This window comes from Conger conger, chromosome 4 (assembly GCF_963514075.1).
Source record: "Conger conger chromosome 4, fConCon1.1, whole genome shotgun sequence".
NCBI classification, from domain to species: domain Eukaryota; kingdom Metazoa; phylum Chordata; class Actinopteri; order Anguilliformes; family Congridae; genus Conger; species Conger conger.
Genome location: NC_083763.1, coordinates 38,434,144 through 38,460,127, shown reverse-complemented (window position 1 = coordinate 38,460,127; position 25,984 = coordinate 38,434,144). Strand labels below are relative to the sequence as shown.

Sequence of the window (25,984 nt, the reverse complement as noted above, 5' to 3'; positions counted from 1 at the left end):
CATGTTTCATGTTTAGTTCTTGTCTTAGTTATTTTATTGTCATGTCACATATTATGTTAGTCTAGTCTCATCACGTTTTCATGTTTTATTTCTTGTTACGTTTCATTGTCATGTCATGTTACGTTTCATGTTTAGTTGTTTATGATTTAATTGTTAGTCTTGTCATGTCACGTTATGTCGTTTATTCATGTCACAGTTTGCAAACTTGTCACATGTTTCATGTTATGTTGTTCTGTTCATTGTTTAGCATACACTTTTTTGTCTTTCTGCAAACCTTGCATTCATGCTTTCTCTCTCCCTTTCTGTCACTCACGCTTCTCTAATTGTTTCAATTTCCCTTGTCTTCTTACTAATCTACTAACGCTAGACCAGGATTGGATAATACTAACATTCTAACCATGTGTTCATGTTTACCTTATGTTTCTTGTGCATGTCATTTACTAATTTACTAACGCTAGGGCAGGATAGGTTTATTACTAATGATTACTAATTATCTCATTAACTTGTCAATCCTCCACACCTGATTTCCATTCTCATGCTGCTCTCAAGCTAATTGTCTGCACCTGTCTACACCTGCATATAAGCTCAGTTCCATGTCATGTCTTTGCGAAATTGTTGCCTCATGTTTGTCAGTGCACTTTTAAGCGGGTTCTCAAGCGATTGTCTACCCGTTAAGATCCAAGCCTGTTTATTGACCATCATTATTGACTTCTGTTTTGTTGACCATTGCCTGCCTGTACCACAAACTTTGCCTGCTGTCTTTGTACTTCTGCCCCGCGGAGCGGACTTCGGTCTTGACTCTTGCGCCGTCATCAACCCCGAGCCTGCCTGCCATCTGTCTACACTACTGCCCCAGTGACAGCTTTCCTGGTTACTGGACTTTTTGCATGGTTTACCGATTTCGAGACTGCCTTCTCGCTCGTGTACTCTACTTGGCTGGATTTCACGTGCATGAACTTTGCTTGCTTTTCGACTACGCTCACTGGACATTCCCTGAATAGAGCCCTGACAGGAGTTTATTACATCTCTGTTGTCTGAGTCGTGCATTTTGGGTCCAACCCCCCGTCCCATTTTTGCTTGTAATAGCATCAAATATTTTTGATTGCTACAGCGCCACCAGAGACTAGTTCGCAAAAGTAGGTTCTGCAAAAAATGAACCGCTGTTCACTGTTGCGTTAATGTAATTTAGCCATGTCAGGTTTGTGGGACAGAGGAACCAAGAGCAGACTCGGGGAGAAGGTGAAAAAAGGCAGGCTTTAATGAATAAGGGGCAGATCCAAAACATAATCCAGAAACAGGCTATGGTCAGGGTACATAAAGGGCATGCAGAAGATAACAGGCAGAGTTCAAGAAGGCAGTTCGCACAGACAAAGGCACGTAAAAACAAAAAAGTCCAAAGCCAGGCAGAGATCAAAAAGAGGAAATCCAAAATCAGATCAGACAGGATCACAAGAATGAAGGCAAGGGGTACAGGAGGCTAGAACCGGGGACAGGAAAATACAGGGACAGACTCAGAATACAGGGTATGACGAACTAGCGTTGACCAAATGAAACAGACCGGTATATATGCAACAGATAACAGGCAGAAACAAGAATCAGGTGTGTGAACTGGAGAACAGATAAGGAACAGGTGAAATTAATGGACAAGAGACAGGAAGTAAGTACATATAAAGAGTGGGAGGTAGAGACAACAAATGGAGCACAGGTGAAACAAATGAATGAGAGTGAATGGAGCAGAAAACAGACTATGGAAAGCACACAGGTAACAAAAGGCAAAAATGCTGGGGACTTGGACATAAAAAAGATAACTGAAAAACACAGAACCTGACAAGCTAAACTGCTGTGTTGGCCAAATGACGCGTTTCAGACTCAGTATGATGTTCGTGTCACAATTAATCAGCATAACAAAAGCGGATATTTTGTTGACTGCCAAGTTGTAGCGATGTTGGCTTGCATTTCAAATGGCTTATCTTCAAAAGCTATGCAAGCTAGAGAACCACGAGCATAAGGTACAGTAACGTTAAAACAAACTTCTTCAGGTTGGCTTGAAAAACCCAGTTCCAACGTCAACGTAGTTCACACAAGCAGCTGCGTTTTCAGTAAAACGGCCATGTAATGGGATTTTGATCTGGAGCCTGATCAAGGGTTGCACTACTTTAAAAAAAACTTTCAGTATGGTCTTTAAGATCGATATGCAAGCAGGACAACGAGTGGTTTTGAATGTCTTGTTAGGTGACGTTATGTACCAGTTGCGTGGACATAGTTTGGTATTCCAGTTTCATACAAATATGAATTGTATTTTCGAGAGAGCTTGTTGGTAATTGACGTTAACATTAAAAGCTACTGTAGAACCCGAGTTTGGCATGTACTGTAGTTGCATGCGGTTTTGAAATTTTTAATTTTACCATGCAATAGTGAAATGGCATTCCTTAGGATTCAGAGTTTTTCTATAGCATAGATGTCATCCCAATCATAGCTCCCGATTTCTTGCATAAACAATATCTAGCCTCATTTGATTTTTTTGAATGATTAAAGTAAATGCTTAACAGTTACCTTTCATTTAAAAATGAAAAAGTATGAGTATATTAATAAACCAATACTGCAACATGATTCAAATTTCAACACTTTGTAACTTTGTTTACAATTAAAGTTATAATTAATATTCTAGAGTCGCAGATGGAGATTAAGCCTAGTCCTAGACTAAATTTAATAGGAGATTATCCATACAAAGCTGCATTTAGTCCAGGATTAAGATTCATCTGTGTCCATGTAACAGGCCCAAATTTTGTTATCGACCATCATCTTATATTACAGCCCATGGTATTTTATTTTATTTTTTGAGCACTCCTTGGGTCATTTTCGAGTTTGTTCTTCTAACAGCAAAATGTCAACATACACTGTGGCGGCCCGATCAGTGATCGGCACACCACGGGAGTGGAACGACCCGTGCGCTGACGCCAAGTGCTAGGGAGAATAATTAACAACGTGTATTTCCCTAGTTCGTATTTAATAGGTCAACACCTTGGAGAGAGCCCGGCGAGGAGAGTCAGCACCAAGGCCAGCAACACCGGGGAGAGGCGCGTGGGGAATGCGAACAATGAATACTAACCATTTCTGATTGGACAGGCGCAGCTGGACCAAGTCCAAGAGGGGGAGAGACGCCCTACAAAAGGCCAGCCGCGAGGACAGAATGGGGCTGAGTACTGAGGGAGAAGGATGCGGAGCCAGTTCGTGAGAGAAACAGCAACTAAAAAGACGGACGACAAGGCGGAGACGCGGACCTTTCAAGGCCCGGAAAGGCGAGGATTGGACGGTCCCGCCACCAATACCGATGGGCCAACACTGTCACGTGAATCCCGGAGCGCCGGTGTTCCTAATTTTTTGCCCGGTGACTTTTTTTTCCTCTTTTTTGTTTGGGACTATTGAAATGTGCCCTGAAGGCACTTAGAAGAATTAATAAATATAATTTTTGATTTACCCATTTTTACTCTCTCTTCCTCTCTCACCCCGTGGGTCACCACAACACTGATTTTATTGCTCTTGTTGGTTTCTGGCAATGTTAAGGTAAACCTGGGCCCCCATTTCTCAACTCCAACTGAATTTGCCAATAGGCATGGAATTGCCTTTCTCCATATTAATGCAAGAAGTGTATTACCCAAACTGGATCTATTGAAAACCTGGTTTATGATGGCTATTCCAGACATTGTTGTAACATCAGAAACTTGGCTAAACCCTCGATCCCGATAATGCTATTCATGTCGGCAGATATTTTTTTAACTGATTGTAAATGACGGGTGGGTGGGGTTGCTATCTATGTCTCAGAAAAGTTTCATGTTTCTATATTGCTCTCTCAGTCTATCCCTAGACAGTTTGAACTGCTGGCTTTACAAATCAAGATTGCAAATACCCCAACCCCATTGGTTGTTATAGGCCTCCCTCCGTTACCAATGAAACTGTGTCTAATTTATCTGATCTACTCTCTAATATGAATAACTCTGAAATTATTCTAATTGGAGAGTTGGCTGAGTGACAAATCAGAGAATTTTAAGCATGCCTGCACCTCTTATTGATAACCCTACCAGAGTTAACTCCGAACAGTGACACTTTGTTAGATGTGATGCTTACTAATATAGCTCACAAGTACACAGCAAATGGCATTTTTTGCAAATGATATGAGCAATCATTGCGTAATTGCCTGTGTGAGAAACTACTTAACCCTCCTTTTAACACTAATGGTAAATAGTGACCATTAGATACTCAATGTATCGAATGGTCACATCTAATGGTATTATTGTTCGTAGATGCTGTTTTAAACATTTTACTGAACAGGCTTTTCAACAAAATTTAGCAAGATAAAACTGGGATCGAATTACCTCAATTCCTACAGTTGATGATGAACTTGCCCAGCTGATTCATATTAGAAATAAACAGTGGTCTCAAGCACAAAAGACCAAAAGTAAAGAAGATAGGCAGGGAGGCGTGAGCATAATCCTTAATCAACTTCGAACTTCAAACTCTCACTCTGTACCTGAAGCTAATGGTGCAGATGGGGTCCTCTTCGGTTTCTTGTGTAGGGAGAAAGGCAAAGGGCTCATCCTGTCTGAGCCCTGGATCCTGCTCCTGTTGTTCTGAGAATTGGCAATGGTACAGAAAACCAGCATCGTAGCCACCCTACACAAAAACATAAACACACATGCAAATACACAAAAAACACACAACCTAATGATATTTGTGATAGTGAATGTGTGAGAGTACGAGTATTTATGTGTGGTTGCTGTTGTGTGTGTATGCTTGTGTGCGTGTATATTCATGTGCATGGGTGTGCGTGTGCGAGAGAGAGGGAGAGAGAGAGAGCAAGAGATAATGATAAAAAGAATGAGGCAGTACCACAGAGAGCCAGAAGGCTCCAGGCTGGGAGTAAAAAGCGCAGAGCAGGGGGCTAGGGGGTTCTGGGATGTAAAGTGCGGGTAGTTCATCTTTGTCATCCTCCTCTTCCTCAGTCTCCTCCTCTTTATCTTCCTTCTGAGTAGGATTGTCCTTCCTTTGCACTTTATCCTTCCTCACCTTCTCTTTCAGCTCCTTTCTCTGAGAAACTTCTATATCACGCTGAAAGATTAAACAAAGTTACCACAAACATACAATGGGGGGTTCCTGATTAGAGCTGATGATATACACTCAGTGAGCACTTTATTAGTTAGACTTATTTTTCAGATTTATTAATTCAGCCTGTCCACTTAGAGGTTTGACGCATTGTGTGTTCAGAGATGTTCTTCTGCATACCACTGTTGTAATGTGTGGTTATTTGCATGACTGTGACAAAGCTGTCAGCTTTCACCGGTCTGGCCATTCTCCTCGGACATCTCTCATTAACCAGGCGTTTCCGCCCACAGAACTGCTGCTCACTGGATGTTTTTTGCACCATTCTCTGCAAACTCAAGAGACTTGTGCGTGAATTGCATTTTCGATGCGCAGTGGAGGGTCGCAACCCCCGTAGCTGTGAGGGGCTAGTGGAAATCATGGGAAAACAATGAAAAAAGCCAATAATGAATCTATTTCAATTTGTCAAGAAAAGGAGTGAATTAGAGATATATATCTGGGATATCATCAGCAATTGCAGCTAGCAGTAAAAGTTCTCAACCAGCAGCTAGGTCTAATAGGGAGGTAAAGCAGACGTTTTGGGAACGATACTTCTGGTATAGTGCTCACTATTAAATAGAGCAGTGAATGCTAAATATAAACACTCGCGACATAGTTTTGGGTTCAAAGTATGTGTTTCATTGTTTAAAAACAGCTATATGCTGAATAAAAAATCTCTCTTTCATAGTGATGAAATTTCCTCAACAGGACCATCGTAATGCCACCAACAATGGTGTCCGATTTATTTATCGTTCCGAGTATACAAATGTATCTTATTCATCATTAATCAGTAGCCTATCGATGAGGCCAGGCGAGGATGGATAACGGCAACTTTGTTATTGCGTTTGGTACCCAAATCTGACTGTTCACGCATGTTACGGACCGAACCTCAATCCACAACATAAACAAGACGCCAACGAGAAGAGGGCTTGAGTCTAGGGTTTTTAATGACAAAAATAGGGATTTACAACAAGTAGGAATTAATAAGTATTTAAATTAAGAGTCCAGAAATAAGTTAAGCGTCAAAATAGCGAATGGCGTCCAAGAGAGCGGGGACCAGCAGCTCAGTCAGCGGGAGCAGGAACAAAAGGCGTGGGATGGACCGTCTTTCTCAAGCATGCACCGCATGCATCGCTCCGTCTTCATCTGCGCACAGGTATATTATATAGGCCCCGCCTGCCAGATCTCAGGGCATGGATTGGCACAGAGATAATTGGCAGGGGCACGCACTGTCCTATGTTTGTGGCCATGGCTACCAGCAGAGGGAGCCAAGCCAACCTTACTGTATTAGGTGACCACCAAGTACAGGGGATGCGTAACAACGCATAACTACAATATTTTCAAAAAAGTAATGAAAAGCTGCATGTAGATCATTTGCTGAGGATACAGCAGTAATGATACCTTGTAATTGTGTGGTTGCAGAACAATTTGATGCTTCATTTGCTTATTTGTAATGTTGCTGTCTATAATGAAATGTGCTAGCACAGCATTTAGCAGTATACTGAAAATGCAATTCAGCGGAATATCCACTTTACCTCGCCATTCTTCTTAAATATACAAGATACTGTGAATAATGCCAGTGTTAACCACCTTTGTGGAACACTCACTTACGGAGTACAAATTATTTAATGAACTTGCATGACTGAAGATCCATCATGTCATCAAAATAGAGAGTTTGATGCAACAATTAGACAAAAAGGAAACTGCAAATAGGCAAGAAATGTGTTCCTTACATTATAGGAGCAGTGTTGTTGTTGTACATGTGTGCAGTGGTAGGCATATGGCATACGGTCTGGCTTAGAAATTAATTGTAAGGTCTGGGCCGGAATGTTCAGTTTTACACCACCAATGCTACCAAAATCCCCAAATCCCCACCATAGTCCCAATGGCTTCTGGCTGCAATCTTCCAAATCCCCAACAATATGCAAAAACTTATTGCAATAACATTTTTGGCCATATCACCCAGATCTAGTTCCAGGTATTCTCCATTTAGAGATAATGGCTCTCATTGTGGTTCGGTGGAGTCCCAGTAGCTGGTTGCATTAAACACTTTAAGGGAAATTTGGCTTGACCACTTTGAAAATGAGCCATTCAATTAAATACACAAATGTGCGGGTGTCAACAATTTTCCAGCTGAATATCTGATTGACATCTGTATTGTTATGTTTCTGTGTTCTGTTAGTTTATCATCATTATTATCGTTATTCTTGCAATTTATTATTTTTCATATTCATGTCTGACGTTGTTTTTATTCATTAGTCTTTGCACTCATCTTCCCCTGTGATGTCTGAGTCTGAATGTTCACGAGCCCAGTCACTACCCAGTCTGCGTGCCCCACTATTCGGGTGTTTACGGTAGTTCAACCTTCCTTCCAATCTTGCATTCCTTACTTCCCGCTTTCTCTCCAGTTCATGTTTGTACATATCACTAATATACTAATCCAAACTAACATAGAATTTGTACAGTACTAATTGTACAAACACACTAATATGTTCGTCAAACTAACAAACTAACATTCACTAGTTTTGGGTATTTGTAATTTAAATCACTTAACTAACTTACTAACGCATCTCCCGTTTCAATTCTGTTCTCCGCCTCCCTATTCTATCACTGATTGCTTGCTTAGCTTCAGCCAAGTATTCCCACCTGTCTCTCCGTATCGCTGCATCCCCTGATTTTGTGCAATTGTCTACTCCCTAGTCTGGAGCCGTTTGTATTACATGTGTCTTTGTGAATCCAGTCCACGTTTTCGTTTCCCCCTCGTTATTGTGCTATTACTCTTTCATGTGTCTCACCTGATGTTCAGTTGTTAGACCGCCCTCACTCCCTTGCCCCGCCTAGTTTGTCTCATTCCCCTGTGTATGTATAGCTGTCCTTTTCAGTTCCACTTTGCTAGTTCCTCTTGTCCTGTGTCTGAGTCCCGAGCCCTTTTCTCCCGTCCCCAAGTCCGAGCCTCCTTGTTCCCTAGCCCTTGTTCCCTTGCCCTTGTTCCTGAGTCCTTGCCCTTGCGGCATTCCGCCTTGTATATCTGGAATTATTTTGTTTTGACCCCTGCCTGCTTCCCAGGACTTTTGTGGATTTCTGTACCTCTGCCTTGTTGGACTGACCCCCTGGTTTTTGACCTTGGCCTGTTTTTTGACTCTGCTCTGTCTGCCCCTGCTTTTGCAATTAAATCTGCCATTTTTTTTGCACCCCTGTCTGCTTTTGGTTCCTCTGTTCCCCCCGGCATAACATATATATGACATAGAGGTACCTTGAAAAGGGTACACTAATGTCACGATTTGGGCAGGGCCATACGAAACACGTTTCAGCTTATGTTTGTCAATGTTGAAGTTAAAATGTGTTATAATGGTCTAACAGTTTTTTGGTTTGGTTCATAGTCAGAACAATGCTGAAATCAAAATTGATTCGTGAAGTGTGCTTAAAAGGAAGGCCAACTGATATTTATAAATGCCAAACCTGTCAATGCATTCTAGAACCACTGCTGCCTTAGATCATAGAAAACTGTAATGTTGTTAAAGTATCACCTCATGCCCTCATATTCAGAAAGTAAAATCGCTGACTGCTCCAATTTAGCCATACCAGAGCCCTTTGGTCTGTCTGTGTAGGTGCGCTACAGGGTCATCATCATTGGTTGGTTGGTTGAGTTGTTGAAAATTAATGTAAGCTAGTTCAACACAGGGAGAGATTGTTGCTGTAACATTTAAGGAAAACACCGGTAGGCTAACTTCAACATATACTTTGAAAATACCAAAACCTAAAATTTAAAAAAATAAAATAAAAGATGTTAGCTTTAAATTAGGCAGCGTGCCTATATGAATCCATTTCCTGGCAAATTTGCAACTGTTCCTGAATTCAACTTAATTCAGCTACATTATTTTATATCTGTTACCTTTTTGGTTCAACAACTTCTAAGTTGAAAGTTAAATGAATAAACTGAACATAAAAGTCAATGCCAAGGCTCTTCTTCTGTATTGTATGTAAACAACATATTTCTATAAAAACAACAGATTAATTTCAAAACAAAAGACCAAACAACAGTAGTTGATGACAGACACATTGTTAGAGCTGTGAAGAAAAACCCCAAAACATCAGTCTGTGACATCACAATCTCCACAGGGCAGGGGTGAAGGTATCTCAATCAATCGTTCAAAGAAGACTTGGAGAGCAGCAATATAGGACTATACCACAAGATGCAAACCACTTACCAGTAGTAAGAATTGGAAGGCAGGATTCTGGAACAAAAATGTTCTGGAACAAAGTTTTATGGACTGATGAGACCAAGATTAACCCCGACCAAAGAGATAGAAAGGCCAAAGTGTAGAGAAAGAAGGGATCTGCTCATGATCCAAAGCTTAAGAGCTAGTCTGTGAAACACGGTGGAGGAAATGTCATGGCGTGGGCTTGCATGGCTGCTTCAGGAGTGGGCTCACTAATCTTTATTGATGATGTAACTCCTGATGGTAGCAGCAGGATGAATTCAGAAGTCTACAAAAACATTCTGTCTGCCAGTAAGACAATGACCCAAAACACACAAAAAAGGACTTCATTAGGGAAAAAAAGTGGAAGGTTTTAGACTGGCCAAGTCAATCACCATTTGAGCATGCATTTCACCTCCTGGAGAGGAGATTGAAGGGAAAATCCTCTCGAAACAAACAGAAAGAGGCTGCAGTAAAAGCCTGGAGAAGCATCACAAAAGAAGACTGCAACCGTTTGGTGATGTCAGTGGGTTGCAGGCTTGATGCAGTTATGGCAAGCAAGGGACATGCAACCAAATATTGTTATTTACTTTCATTTACTTAAATACTCACAGTTCCAATACTTTTGCTCACCTTAAAATTGGGTGGTCTGATACCAAACGTACTATGTTCTAAGTAGTTTAACACATCTAGGTGTAAATACCAGGAAATTCTGCACTGGAATTGGCCTTGCTGCTCCAATACATTTGAAGGGGACTGTATTTAATCTCATTCCATCTCATTTGCTGTGAAGCTCTCTTTCTTTTTTTCTGCCATAGCTTATGTTGTTTTTGTGTTGGTGCGTTTTGTTTGTGTGCTTTCATTGAAAATGTCATCTAATCGGAGAAAAGTGAATTACACCAGTAATGTGATGGTGCTTCTGGCAAATCAACCCTGATTGCAAAGTCATTTAAGGCACCATGACAAAGATATTAAAATAATGTCAATAAAACATGACATTACATTAATGGCATTTGGCAGACGCTCTTATCCAGAGCGACGTACAGTTGATTAGACTAAGCAGGAGACAATCTTATTGTGGCTACACCGGGATTAGAACCACCGACCTTGCGTGTCCCAGTCATTTACCTAAACCACTACGCTACAGGCCGCCCTGTACATGCTAGGTGCTGTAGCGGGACAAGGTGTTATACCACAATCTGATATCACAAACCGTATATATAATTTCTCAAATTAGATATATACGGTTGGATAATTTAGTTTGTAAGTTTTTTATTCTATTAATAAGTTCCCACCAGTCCTGATTAATTCAATATTTTTAAGTATTCCTGCAGTGTTTTATTCATAAAGAACACTACTTTCTCTCATGAGTAATCAATCCTGGAGTAGTCGATGGGCCTAGTAACATCACACGTAGAAGCTATCCTTTAAGCAACCTCCTAAGGGATAGTTTGGGGAACATGCCTAGAAAAGTAAACAACTTTAGTAAGGTATACCTTTTGAGTCTTCGTAAAATACTAAGAGACACCGTTATCGGGAAATGCGGCCCAGGCTTCTACTTGGATGCCTGTATTAGCTTTTGCTAATTTTGTATGACCTCCCTTTGTTTTATCGGTTTGTGCTTTAGTTCTTTTTCGATTCTGCCATATTGTTTCCGACCCTCTGCCTGTGACCACGACCACTTTGGATTACCTATGTTTGGTTGCTTAAACCTACGATTACGAACTGCCTGATCTGCATTATACATGTTTGCTGGTTCGCGAACCCCGTCTGTCTGATCTAAAATAAAGTTAATAAAGACTTTAACTTGAACTTCTGTGGTCTCGCTATTGGGTTCGTTGTTCTGGTGCCAGACATGAAATTTGTATTGGTACTGTAGCAGCAGTTTGCAATATTGAGATAGGGGATAAAGAAATATTGGATAAATTACATAAACTAAAGACAAATAAGGCAGCAGGCCCAGATTGCATATTCCCAAGGGTACTCAAAGAGTTAAGTAAGATCATTTTTAAACCACTGGCAAGTATTTTTAGACAGTCCTTAGAAACTGGGAAATACCGGATGACTGGAAACAAAGTAATATAATACCAATATATAAGAAAGGGGACCGTACCGATCTAGAAAACTATAGGCCTGTCAGTCTAACTTGTATCATATGTAAAATACTGGAATCTATCATTAGGGATGAACTGGAATTATTTATTGAAAAGAATAACATTTTTGGCATTCCAGGAGGAAGCTATCAAGTGTTTTGATGATTGCAGGGCTTATGATATTGTATACTTAGATTGCCAAAAAGCATTCGATAAGGTACCACATTTCGAAGTGGGTTCGGAATTGGCTACGGGAAAGGACACAAAGAGTAGTAGTAGGAGGGGCCTTATCTGAGTGGGGTATTGTGGGAAGTGGAGTCCCACAAGGATCGGTGCTGGGGCCATTTACTCATTTACATAAATAATGTAGACATGGGCATTGAAAGTACTTTAGTTAAATTAGCAGATGATACAAAACTCGGAGGTTTAGCTAATAGACTATTACTATAGTAATCCAGGAAGACTAAAACAGAATCCAAAAGTGGGCGGAAACCTGGCAAATTAAATTCAATACAATGGTTCGGTTAGCAGAACGAGAGGACACAAATGGAAATTGGCAAAGGAAAAATTCCATACAGATATTCGGAAGTATTTTTTCACACAGCAAGTGGTCAATGTGTGGAATAGCTTGCCAGCGCATGTAGTGGAGGCAGAAACACTGGGGGTTTTCAAGACCATGCTTGATACGGTGTTAGATTTTATTTTACTTTTAGGCAATTTAAACGGTTAACTGGTTAACTGGGCAATCTCAATAGTTCAATGTCAACATTGTAAGTCCGATAATAGCAAGTCAGCCTAATTACCAAATTCAATATTTACATTTACGTTGACACTGTGCAGTCTAACCTCAGACTTGCAGAAATTCCTGTAGTTTACATCCACTGGTCGATAGTGTGTCATTATTTTTTTGAATGAATCGGTTAAAATTTTAATTCTTCATGTTGTCATCCCTCGTCCCAATGGCTTCTGCCTGATAGACTTGATTGGCATGTAATCTGTAAATATGCTGCTGTGAACCACTTTGTTACAGACTGGGTTGTACACTCAAAATTCTGTGGTCACGCAATACATGGCTGATAGAATATTATTTTCAATTTTACCATTTATCATCCACTAATTATTGGTTTGTCTCTGCCCCCCGCCCCACTGTAGCTGTAACACCACAACCTGACCGCAGTTTCAGCTAACCTGCCACCTAACCTACCACCTTCCCGGGTAATCTTCTATATTTGTTATATGCATAATTGTTTGCATAATTACTATTACATTTACATTACATTTTTGTCATTTGGCAGACGCTTTTAATCCAAAGCGACTTACAAGTGCATAGGCTCTTCCACAAGTCAAAGCATCACATCCAGAACTAGGAAAATACACCTGGACTGCTGTTCTAAACATATAGTCGTCATCAAGTGGCATTTTTTTTTTTATTATTTTTTTTTGGGGGGGGTTAAACAAGGATAGGGATATCAGAAAGGAGGGGCGGGGGAAATCAGGAGGGAGGACTAAGGTAGAGTTTGAAAAGGTGTGTTTTGAGTCTGCGTCGAAATAGGGGGAGGGATTCTGCTGTCCTGACAGTGGTAGGCAAGTCATTCCACTACTGAGGAACCAGAACGGAAAACAGGCGTGAACGTGCAGCTCGACCACCAGGTGCACGTAGAGAGGGAACCATAAGGTGACCAGAGCTGGCAGACCGGAGTGGTCTAGCTGGGGAGTAGGGAGTGATCAAGAATTGTAAGTAAGGTGGGGCAGTCCCCTTAGCAGCCTGAAATGCCAACACTAAGGCCTTGAAACGGATGCATGCAGCAATAGGAAGCCAGTGGAGGCCAATGAGAAGCGGGGTGACATGAGCCGACCTGGGCTGACTGGTGATCAGGCGGGCTGCAGCATTCTGGACCAGCTGGAGGGGCTTGATGGCACACGCTGGGAGACCGGCTAGGAGGGAGTTGCAGTAATCCAGGCGGGAAATGACAAGCGCCTGGACTAGGAGCTGGGTGGCTTTCTCCGTCAGGAGATGACGGATACGGCGTATATTATGCAGAAAGAACCTGCAGGTTCTGGCAGTGGAGGATACTTGTGGAGCCTAACTATTGGCATAACTTATTATTTGCATAATTAATGATTAAATTAATTAATTAATTTATATGTCACATTAAACACTACTGTTAAATTCACTGTTTGCCCATTGCCAGAAGTAGATGGGATCCCCCTGTGAGCTTGGTTCTGCTCAAGGTTTCTTCCTGTTAGTTTTTCCTTGCCACTGTCACCCTAGGCTTGCTCTGATGGGGTTTCAGGCATGCGCTCTTTGTAAAGCTGCTTTGTGACTATCTTACATTGTAAAAAGTGCTATACAAATAAAATTTGATTACATTTCTTCAATACAGATAGCGACAGCCAAAAAACATAATCCAAACAGAACAGATTTACTAACAAACATTGTAGAGGGAGTGAAAGAGATACTGTATAGTGAATGAGAGAGAGAGAAAAAATGTGAAGTGGAAAGATGAGAGAGATGAGCAGGTTATCTCACCTTAATGCGAGACTTTATGCTGTGAAAGTGGAAAAATCGAGAGTGCAGCCCGTGGATCTCAAAGGTGGAGGTGGGCATGTGAGACTCTGCTTCAGGGGCCTCAACTTCAACAATATATCCATTAAGACACAGGATCAGCAGTGTATTCCTCTCCTACCAGAGATACAGTGCAGATATACAGCAGATACAGGACACAGAGATTTAGTTTTTTGTTCATATGATTTTGTTGAAAATGTATGTTAAAATGGAGTGAAGAAGGGAGGCAACTTGCATGTGTTTTGGGAGACCACTCTAGTGACTTGACTGGCCCTGGCACAGTGACAAAACCAATAGGATCATATTTATCCCCCACTGTGAAGAAGAACACCGTGTGGTCGGCACTCTGCAGAGAGAGAAATCGAGAGTGAGAGAGAGAGAGAGAGAGAGAGAGAGAGATAACATACATTAAACACAATAACACACACAATATTGACATCAACAGTTCAAGGGACAGTAGGTAGGATTTTTGTGTTAAAACATTGTTATAAGACCATCGTTGACAAAGGCTCACTGACATGTTGACCCTCTGCCTGTGTTTATACTCCTTAAATTCTGGTTTCAAAATATACAGTTGATGGGCCATCACTCTGTACAAAACATTGCACAGCCGTACAATAATTCAAACTCATTGGTTGAAAATTGGTTCTAATTGCCACAGCCAATGGTGTGGGGGCTTATTCAGATTTCTTGCGTGTAGTTGCCCAAATTGCATACCAGTTTGCTATTGGTAGCAACGAGCAAATTAGCCATAGTTAGTGCAATGAATTTACAAATATCCACCTGAAACAATACGAACACTGTAGTGAGAGTTCCGAGCATAGTTACACAAGTGTTGTGTCTCAGGCGGATATTTGTAAATTAATTGCGCTAACTATGGCTAATTTGCTTGATGCTACCGATAACGAACTGGTATCGTTTTATAACTAGATATGTATTCTTCACTTGGATAATAAGCAGTAGTACACAGAGTTTCATAAGTCTGAAGTGCAATTTGGGCAGCAACACATTCCTTTTATCTTTTTAGGTGTTGAATCATGCGTGTTTAGCTAAACCTTTATTTTTTATTTAATTTGTAAGTTGAAGCTGCATCGTTTGTGGTACACTATCATATCTTAGTTATATAGCCAGCTAGTTCCATAGCGAAATAAGTTGCTCGCTCATAATATAGTTGGCTAGCTAAAGTGAAAACTTCAAAAAGACAAAACATATAAATAGTGTTGTGCAGCACACTAAAGTCAACAGGTCAAGCTGTTCGGCAAACATTTTCTTACTAGAACACTACAAAAAGATGGCAGGCTGTGTCGCGTTTGTCACTGTCAACTTTCCAAAACAGTGCATGTTGTGGTTTGAGGGTGTTTGTTGCTGTAATTCCTCTCTTGACTATTAGGAGTCCAAAATTTTCTTTAACCTGCTACTTCTGCCCTCCTGGTGCCAAGAACTGGACCTTCCCGGATAATCAACCATATTTATCATCTGCATAATTATTATTTGTATAATTTTTGCCCAGTGCCGGCCAGAAGTAGAAGTACCTCCTCTTAGCCTGTTTCTGCTCAAGGTTTATTCCCGTTAGTCAGCAAGTTTTTCCTTGCCACTGTCTCCCTAGGCTTGTTCTGAGGGGGGCTCAGGCCTGGGTTCTTTGTAAAGCTGCCTTGTGACAATCTTGTGTTGTAAAAAGCGCAATACAAATAAAATTGAATAGCAAGTTGAAGTCGGGAACCATGATGAGATAACGTTGTCATCATTGATTTATCCACTCATCTTAGTTATGACGTTACATCCAAAAGAGTTAGGATATAACCGGTTAAGATATATAAGTATGGTGCCACAACATTTAATAGCTAATATTGTAGTAAAGTACCTAGTAGCTTGCTGGTTTGGACTTGGTCACTGGCTCATGCAAGCTTGAATGAGAAGAAGTTGTATGACAGAACACATAAAAGGTTACTAGTGATAAAGTGATCCAAAGAGACTTGTATGTATTCAATTTTTTCTGGTGTAATATCTTGCCAACTTAAACTGTGAATCCACCTTGCTCGTCTTTCCCCCTGGGGGGTAATAATCTTTTACCCACCAGGGAGTAAAATTACTTGTCTCTCTCCTGATCAACTGAAATTACCATAAACTGCGCAGAAATAAACCATAATTAATATCTGTTATCGCTGTATTTATATGCCTGAGATTGGCCTGAGATTTTAAAAACAATATTTTTGGCACAAAAATACATTCGGTTGTTTGGGCAGGTTGTTCTCCAGCATAGCAGATGAGTCAAGGTCATATGGTTTGTGATGTGTATTAAGAACGATCCATAGCATAATCACTTTATGGGAATTATTAATGATATATGCACAAAATGTATTAAACACTCACTGAGCACTTTATCAGGAACACCTGTACACCTGCTTATTCATGAAATTATCTAATTAGCCAATTGTGTGGCAGCAGTGCAATGCATAAAATCAATGGTCCTGTTCTGCCTGGATTACTGCAATTCTCTGCTGGCCGGCCTTCCTGCATCTGCCATCAGACCCCTACAATTGATCCAGAACACCACAGCTCATCTGGTATTCAATGTCCCTAGACATTCACACGTCACCCCCCTGCTCAGCGACCTCCAATGGCTGTCTGTTATGGCTTGCAAATGTAAAACTTTGGTGCTCGCATACCAGGCAGTTAAGGGATCAGCCCCTGCATATATTCAATCACTTATCAGAACCAATACACCAGCCAGACGCTACTTCGGGACACCTGGCACTTCCCCCTCGCCGCACTTGCACTTCTCGGTCACAACTGCTGTCTCTTCTGGCCCCACAGTGGTGGAATGACCTTCCTGTGGATGTCAGAACAGCAGAGTCTTTCAAGCACAGACTGAAGACTCATCTCTTCAGGCTGCATCATTCCCTCCCTACCTCACCACCATGATTAGCCTTGTGCATGCCATAGATTATAATAGCACTTATAGTTATTATTGTAGTCAGGGTATTCTAGCTGTCAACCGTGGTATGTTAGTCGGTAAGTTGATGTATTCTTCAAGGGTTCAAATTGTATCTACGCTAGGACTCGGAACTGTACTTTCCTCTAGGGTCCTCATCGCACTTGCCGCCGTGTTCGATTTGCAATTCATTGTACATCACTCTGGATAAGAGCGTCTGCTAAATGCCTGTAATATAATGTAATGTAATTGGTGAAAAACAACATCCAGTGAGCGGTAGTTCTGCGGATGGATATGACTTGTTGATGAGGAAGGCCAACGGAGAAAGGCCAACAATGGCCAGACTGGTTTGAGCTGACAGAAAGGCTATGAAAACTCAGATAACCACTCTGCACAATTGTGGTGAGCAGAAAAGCATCTCAGAATGCACAACACGTCGAACCTTGATCCAAATGGGCTACAACAGCAGAAGGCCACTTCGGGTTCCACTCCTGTCAGCCAAGAACAGAAAGCTGAGGCTGCAGTGGATGAATGTGCAGAAATTGCATGATGCAATCGTGTCAAAATGGAACAGAATCTCAAGGAATGTTTTCAACATCTTGTCGAATCCATGCCATTAAGAATTGAGGCTGTTTTGAGAACAAAGAGAGACCCTATCTGTTTCCTAATAAAGTGCTCAGTGAAGGTATACATTGAATATGAATGTGTATGTATCTATGTGTTTTTATCTTGTCCATTTACTTAATTTATTTATGTTTTATCTATTTGTATTTTTATATGCTTTGGCAAGACAGATATTTATTTGTCATACCAATAAAGCCAATGGAAATTGAAAAATTCCAGTATATTACCTTACAGGCTTGGGGAGTTAAAGCGGACGTTCCATGAACTAATCTAAATATTGAGTAAACTCGATTCGTTTTTATTTCAACAGCTCGCACGCATGCATCCGCTCACTCGCAACTGAGCATTTTTAGTTGTAACATTCTATTCGTTTTTTAGTTTTATATGATGTATATTTGTAGTATATTCGTTTTATCTGCATTATTTATTGTTTTTATAGTTTTAAAGTTTTAGTGTCTTTACTGTTTTTTTCTGCTGGAAAGAGCTGGAAGATAGAATTAAAACATTATGCCAGATAAAGGAAGGAGAAGACTTACTTGACTCCCTTTTGGTCTCCCAATGCACTGGTGCTATGGCCAATAATTCCACCACTGGCCTTCCGTGGAGCGAGTCTGGAGCTGGACCTACATCCATGTTTTGCTCCACTCCTGCAGCCACCGAGCCATGGATATTTATAACAGGACGTAGGGGACGACGCTCCTCATGCCACCTCAAGTGGGAGCCCCTGCTGTGGCTGAATAATAAATACAGCGTCCTGGAGGAATCTCCCATCTCAGCGAGGTTCTGGGATGTCGATGCTGGAATAACCTCACAACAGGCTCTCGGCTCCAACTACGGTGCCTGACACGTGCTGTCCTCCACGCCGGATTCCCTGACGGATTCCATACCGGATCCCCTAGTGGCTCTCCAGCTGCCATGCCTCCCAAACACAGCACCCCGCCTTGGTCTTTCCACGGTGCGCCTCGCCGTACCTCCACCCTGGGTCTGCCACTCCCAGGGCCCCCTGGAGTCAACGCACTGCCTCGGATTGCTTGTGAGATGCCACACCGAGTTTTGCGTCAGGCTGACCCGTCTCTTCTAATACTTGGCTAATGATCCAACATCTTCACCATCATAAAGCCGAATCCTTGTTTCCAGGGAGCTCTGGATTCGGATATTAACACAGTTTTACCTTCCATCACACTCAACCATTGTACTACAATAGTAGTATTTAATGACATCTCGGATCTAATGACATCTCCCTGGAAAGCTCAGTGAACTTGGAGACAGACAAATCTCATCAACACTCCCTTGGAAACTGGCAAGCAATGTGTTGTTTCTGGTCCCATTCCTTCAATTTGTTTTGGCGACGTTAAATTTAGCCGGATCCGTCAACTGCACGTCTGGCTAGTGCAGGGATATTGCAACATGGTGAGAATTCCTTTTGCTGATAACTTTTGAGTAGGAAATAAGTTTTGGAGGAGGAAATACTTATTCAGACGAGATGGCCGACATCTGAGCTGGCTTTAGCCTTTTAATAACCAACATTGATTTAGCTACGCAATCTCTCCTCACTCAAAATAAGTGATGTCTGGTGAGTCCAATGCTAATTGATTTTAAACACAGCTGTAATTATTTTACACCGGTTGCGTGTAATTATTTTGTTCCTAGTTATAACACAGCTGTCAGTGAGTTAAAGGCATGGGCTTTCACCTTTTTAAGTTCCTGTGTTACTGCCATCCTACCTGTTTTTAATTGTTATTGACTACCTCAACAGGAATATAGAACCAATGGTTGTTCACTGTTAAACCTCAAACAAATCAATCTTCTGCCCCTCGTTAGAAAGTCTCAAGCATCGGCCTCTGAATATGAAACTGACATTACTGATATTCAAATGCCGCAAGATTTTAAATCTCGCCATGGGCTAGGAATTTCACATTTAAATGTTCCAAAAATGGACTTCATTAATGTATTGATCAATTAATCCTCTCTTCAAAAAAAATATTGGACTCTGATATTTACATACATGGATACAATATTCTCGAAGGCTCGGTCACCTTTAGTTTTGAGCTTAGTGCGAGGGACAACCAGTAAGCCCTGATCAGAAGACCTCAGAGACCTGCTGACAACATATGGGTGGAGGAGATCACAAAGGTAAGCAGGTGCCTGACCATGGAGGGCTCTATACGTGTTGACAAGAACCTTGATCCTGAAATTGACAGGTAGCCAGTGTAAGGAGACCAAGATAGGAGTGATATGACATGACCTCCTGGACCTGGTCAGCAGCCTGTCAGCAGCCTGGCAGCAGCATTTTGGACCAGTTGTAGGTGGTCCAGAGATGATTTGCTGAGGCAGGTAAAAAGTGAGTTACAGTAGTCCAGGCGTGATGAGATAAAAGCATGCATGATCATTTCCAGCTCAGAGTGTGATACAACAAACCTGAGTTTAGTAATGTCTCTAAGGTGGAAAAAACATGTACGGGACAAAGACTTAATGTGCTTGTCAAGATGCACAGCCTGATCAAAGATAACACCAAGATTTCTCAATTTCGAGTGCACATTTGACTTAAGAGACCCAATACAATTTACAACATTAGAAACAATGTTATCAGCAGCAATGATGAGGACTTCAGTTTTGTCTGCATTTAACTGAAGAAAGTTACTGGCCATCCAGTCCTTAATGGCAGACAAACAGTCATGCAGTACATTAAGTTTATCAATCCCGTCAGGTTTAAAAGAAAGATATAACTGAACGTTGTCCGCATAGCAATGGTATGAAATACCTTTGAATTTGCTTATAATGACACCTAAAGGAAGCATACAGAGCAAACAAAATCGGACTCAGAACAGAACCGTGAGGGACACCACAGGATAAGGCAGCAGACTCAGATTTGTAGGGGCCAACAGCCACGGAAAAACTCCTATCAGAGAGATAAGATGAGAACCAATCTAGAGCGCTCCCAGAGACACCCACCCACTCACTAAGCCTATCTATCAAAATGCGGTGATCCACAGTATCAAAAGCTGCACTCAGATCCAGCAGCACCAGGATAGAGCAGTCACCAGCATCAGAGGACATCATAATGTCATTTGAAACTCTGAGAAGAGCTGTTTCTGTTGAGTGCTTCTGGCGAAAACCAGACTGGAATTTGTCAAAAATGTTGTGCTGATTTAAAACATCAGTGAGCTGATAGGCAACTATTTCTTCTAAAAAATTTAAGGAGCGGCTGGGCAACTGCCTGTTTAAAATAGGAGGGGACGCAACCAGATTCCAGCGAGCTATTGATGATGGAGACCAAACACGGACCTACTGAACTAATAACATCTTTCAGCATAGACGTTGGTAAGATGTCTAAAGGGCTGGAGGAAGATTTCATAGAGCTCACTAGATCAGTTAGGTCTTGCAGGGAGATGAGAGAAAAACAGAGTAAGATAAGAGATAAGATTGGCGAAATACTTAACCATGCTGTTAAATTCAGTTAAAAGTTATTTTAGGCAAATGCGATGAACCTGGAGCTTGGTGGAAATCCACAAGCGCTCCACTCCCACATTTGCGTCTAAAACAACAAATATCGTCATTTAACCAGGGGGATGAAATTACAGAGGGCACAGATCTGGTTTTCAGGGGAGCGACTTAATCTAAAATGACGGAGCAATGCAAGTTAAAAGAGCTGACCAAACAGTCAACATTAACATGCGGAGGCTGCACAAGACCTACGCAACTGTCAAAAGTAGAGGAGAATTTATCTGCGGAAAAATGATTTTACATGCGCGAGCACTTCACTCGCTTACCGGTTAAACAATCGGTGTTAAAAGATCAATTAAAAAATACACAATCAAGGTCTAACACAAGCAGCTCCTCAGTGCAAACACTATCAATGTCTAAACCAAGTGTGAAAACAAGGTCCAGCGTATTACCCCTAATGTGCGTAAGGCCGGACACATGTTGAGTAAAATTTAAGGATTCAGTGATATTAAGAAAATTAACAGCAAATCTGACAGTGATGTCATTTACGTGCACATTAAAATCTCCAAGCGTTAAGACTCTCTCAAATTTAATGATGGAAGCTAAAAAGTAAATGAAATCAGACAGAAAAGAACTGTTTGCACTAGGAGGGCAATAACAGTTCAAACGAGGAAAAAGTGCCAGAGCTCACCCTCCGAAATCTCTCATTGACCTTAAACTGGTACTAAATCTAGTAACTCTGTTAAAGATCTGCAAAGTCACACATTGTATGGAACTGAAATTGAACAAGTCCTTCACTATAAGTATCTGAGTTGACGATACTCTAACTTTTAAAACACATTGAGAATTTGTAGAATTCTTATATAGAAATGAATCATGTTTCTCATATGGGAGTAGAAAGATTATTGTTCAAGCGACACTCCTGCCTGTACCCTCAAAAAATTGGATTCAGTTTATCATTCTGCATTGCGTTTTATTACCAAGGACAGCTACTGTACACACCATTGTGAGCTTTATAAAAAGGTAGGATGGATGAACAGTATGCTCATAATGTAAGGAGATCCCAAAATAGCATAGTGTTCATCTATAAAGCTCTTATTCAAAAATTACGTCACTATTTATGCTCACTACTCAATTACACAACTAGCAATTACAACACACGCTCACAAGAATCGCATACAAAAATGTAATCATAATAAATGAAACATTTTTTTGCCTGCATTTTTTAGTTTAGTTTAGTTCTTTGTCATTATAATTTCTTACAACATATTGGTCTTGTTTAACATAACGTAATGGGCTGTAACTTTCAGAATGGGAAATTGCATCATTCAAGGTAACCCATAATCAAGAGATTGCCATCACTGCTAAATGAGCTTGGTGATTTTCAGCAACATCAGTGGTAAGATGGGAAAATGAAATTCTACACAAAAATTCACACCAGGGAAGACCCAGTCCACTTGCAAATTCTTTGCATTGCATTTTTACATCATACTGGTGTGCAACAGCCATTAAAACAAAACGTATTACGAGCAAAAGGAACATGCAACCACACCAACACACACGGACACTGCTCCCCAGGCTTTGTTCTCTTACCGCAGTGGCTAAGATCTCCCCATTGCATTCGTATGCAATGGCAGTCACAGGTGCATTATGGGGCTTCAGTGCTTGTCTTAGGCAGAGCTCTGCATCCTTGGCCTGGCTTTGGTCTGGCACAGCCTGGAGGCTGACGGAACGGTACAGCTCCAGAAGGCGCACTACCCCGTCTTCAAACCCCACCACCAGCATAGCCCCCCGAGGACTAATCTGAAGGGAGAGACAAAGAACAATCACACAACTGTACATACATAGTTTTTCCCAAGTTACTTCAAGTCTCAAGTCCGCACGAAGAACAATAACTATAACAATAACAATGTGAGCATTCACACTGCTAAATGATAACGTCCTGTATATGTCCCAATCTCCCGGCTGTCATGCCATTTTGCAAGTGATGCCCTGTAAATTAGAATGGGTTTTTATTGGTTTTCATTCTTGGTGTGGATGGGCCTTTAATGGGCAAGTCAAAGGCAAGTCTTCTTAAAAATAATTTAAGGCCACACTTTTAATTTCATTATAAGGGTTGAGGAGTTGTAATTATTGCAGTGTAGGGCTTCGAATGAGTAAGGTACGCCAATTAAATGTATTCATTTTATCAGCATTTAGGCATCGTTCATTGAAATTCTGTAATAGTTGTCTTACCTCGGGAATTCGTGTTCACAAGCTGTCCCATGCCTTCTGCTGCAGGCAATGTTTATAATGGTCGAACTAGAAATTCACTTCTCGCTACTCACAAGGCAAAGAATTGTGCAATTTGGGTAATCTTGATATTAATGATTTCATTTCCAAGAGCACTGCTCAGGTACATAAAAAAAAAAAGTAATCTGGCAAATGCATCAAAAGGTGGACATGGACCAAAAAATATAATTTATCGTAAAAAATATTTAACTGGTGCACAATATAAAACCTAAAAGTTCCTGGAAATTATAGATTTGATCCACTCGTATTTTTCATGTGGCTCAGTATGAAGTATGATGTTTTCTTTGAAATTAAAGTAAATAGATTACCATAATTGCGTCCTGTTGACGCTGTTTCCTGTTTGCTGTTCAACCAGAGGCGCGTTTTTCTCCAAGCAGCTGCTGAACTTCGCTTCTATTTTTGATACTATACTCTGAAAATAATCATTGGATTACTCTACCTTCAATAAGGCGCTCCAAGTTCCCACCGCGTCCTATATCATCCACAAGCTCACGGAATGAATACAGGCAGATGAAACGTAAGTTATTTACAAATTCTCTCACCCTGGCCTTCCCTCTCCTTCTTGGGCTGTCTCCTGCTCTGTGTGCGATATGTTTACTTATTTCTTCTCCGCAGGTAATGATAACTTTACCTGTGATAAGTGTAGGTTAAATGCTAGGCTGACGGAGGAGATTGTTGAATTGGAAACTCACATCTGTACCTTATACGAAATTCGGAGATAGTGAAAAGTTCATAGAATCCTTCTTGGTTCCAGATGCACTAGTTAGTCTGTCTCCAGGTAGCACCCCGGCAGAGCCTTTGCAGCAAGGCGGGTGGATTACAGTTCGGGAACGTAGTTGAAAGCTTAAGCCACCAGTGCACCGACAATCCATTCACGTTTCCAACAGGTTCTCCCCCCTCAGCAACGCACCGGCTGTGAAACCTGTTGAAAAAACTCTGGTAATTGGCGACTCTATTTTAGGAAACGTGAATTTAGCGACACCAGCGACTATTCATGGGTACCATGTGACGTCACTGTGTTTTACCGCCGCCATCTTTGTGTCCGGTCTCAGCTGCGCGCCACAACCAAAACGACCAGAGAAGACGAAGGAAGATCCACGATAAAGTTGATAAAATATGCCCGGGATATGTTGTGCTGTTGGCTGTGACAACAGTCGTCAGAGAAACCCTGGACTACAATTCTATTCGATCCCAAAGGAGTTAGATCGGCGAAATAAATGGTGAAACCCTTTATTATTTATTTATTTATTTAATAAATGAAACCCTGCCATACATGTGCAATGTGCCATCACCACTGTCCCGATCTCCTGCACCACTATCCATGGACATGTTGCTTTTGTGTTCAGAGCCTGGGAATGATTGACCTGTTAAGTGAAAAATGCAGCACTTTATTATAATTTAGGGATGTTAGTGGTCAGCCAGTTAGTCACAAGATAAAAAAATATTGTTCCACATTTTGTTGACAATGTTACTTGGTTAAATAATGGGAGCGATGTCATTATTTTAAACAAACTCAAGGAGGCGCAATTACGTACTAGACTAGGCTATGCCTAGTTTCAGACCCGCGGCTGGTTGTCCTGCATTTCTGATCAGAGCGACCGAGAACTGTGTAAAGTCTAACGTTAATAGCCACATGTAAATGAAACGCACGAAGCCGAAGCAATCACTATCACTCTAGACTTAACCACCACCAAAATAACACGGTTGATGATTGTTGTTGAATTACTTAGGTTAATTGGTGACTCTAAAATGACCATATGTGTGAATGTGTGTAACTGTGTGAATGTGAGATCTCGTATCTCAATGGGACCTTTCTGGATAAATAAATAAAATACAAATACTTACATGTCCTGTGATCACAAATATATTTTTTGTTTCCAGATGCCATATATTGGTGTCGTTGACCCATCCTGCAACTGAGTATTGATAGGCATCCGTACTCTTGAAAGCCTTAAGGCTGTCTCCGGTGTATGGGGATGGATTATGTATCAGATAAATGTAGATGTCGGGGAAAGTAAGTTGGGGCAGACGCTTCGCAGATTTTAAGGGACAAATTAAAGTTAAAGGTAATAAATAAGGATCACAACCAATAATCGCCGTTTTTTCCAAATATCGCTTTCTTTCTGTCTCGCTTAGATGCGCTGTATTCGCTGCCATGACGGTCCAAAAGTGTCAGTCGGACACAAATATGGCGGCGGGCATTCCGGAAGTGACGTCTTTGGTACCCATGAATAGTGCAATGTATTCCTGGGGCTAGGGTGACCGACATCGAGGCAAATTTAAAAGTGCTGGCTAAGGGTAATCGTAAATTTTCGAAAATTGTTATTCATGTCGGCGCTAAAGATTGAAGCAATCAGAGATCACCAACGATCATTTTAAATCGGTGTGTGATCTGGAAAAACGGATGTCTAAGTCAGTTATTTGCTCTGGTACCATCCCCTCTCGCCGCGGTGATGAAATCTACAGCGGATTAACATCACTAAATCACTGGTTGTCTGTTTGGTGCCCAGCAAACGGTTTTGGCTTCATAGACAATTGGAATACCTTTTGGGGGAGGCCTGGTCTTTTGAGAAGAGATGGTATTCACCCTTTGTGGGAGGGTGCAGCTCTTCTTTCTAGAAACGTATCGTATAGTCTCAGAAATTAAATTTCTTGACACACCAGAGCCAAGGCCAGGAAGCAGACCTTCTGTCTTACA

At 41.2% G+C, this 25,984-nt stretch overlaps 1 protein-coding gene across 1 annotated transcript in view; it reads right to left on the bottom strand.

Moving 5' to 3' along the window:
- The window catches only part of LOC133127234 (cilia- and flagella-associated protein 44), a 192,887-nt gene that overhangs the window by 84,942 nt on the left and 81,961 nt on the right, over positions 1-25,984 (bottom strand). Inside the window, exons 12-16 of the mRNA XM_061239961.1 lie at positions 22,588-22,797; positions 14,230-14,340; positions 13,959-14,111; positions 4,888-5,106; positions 4,529-4,671 (exon numbers count right to left, since the gene is read on the bottom strand). Coding sequence (XP_061095945.1) covers positions 4,529-4,671; positions 4,888-5,106; positions 13,959-14,111; positions 14,230-14,340; positions 22,588-22,797 — 836 coding nt within the window. The remainder of the gene's footprint in view (positions 1-4,528; positions 4,672-4,887; positions 5,107-13,958; positions 14,112-14,229; positions 14,341-22,587; positions 22,798-25,984) is intronic.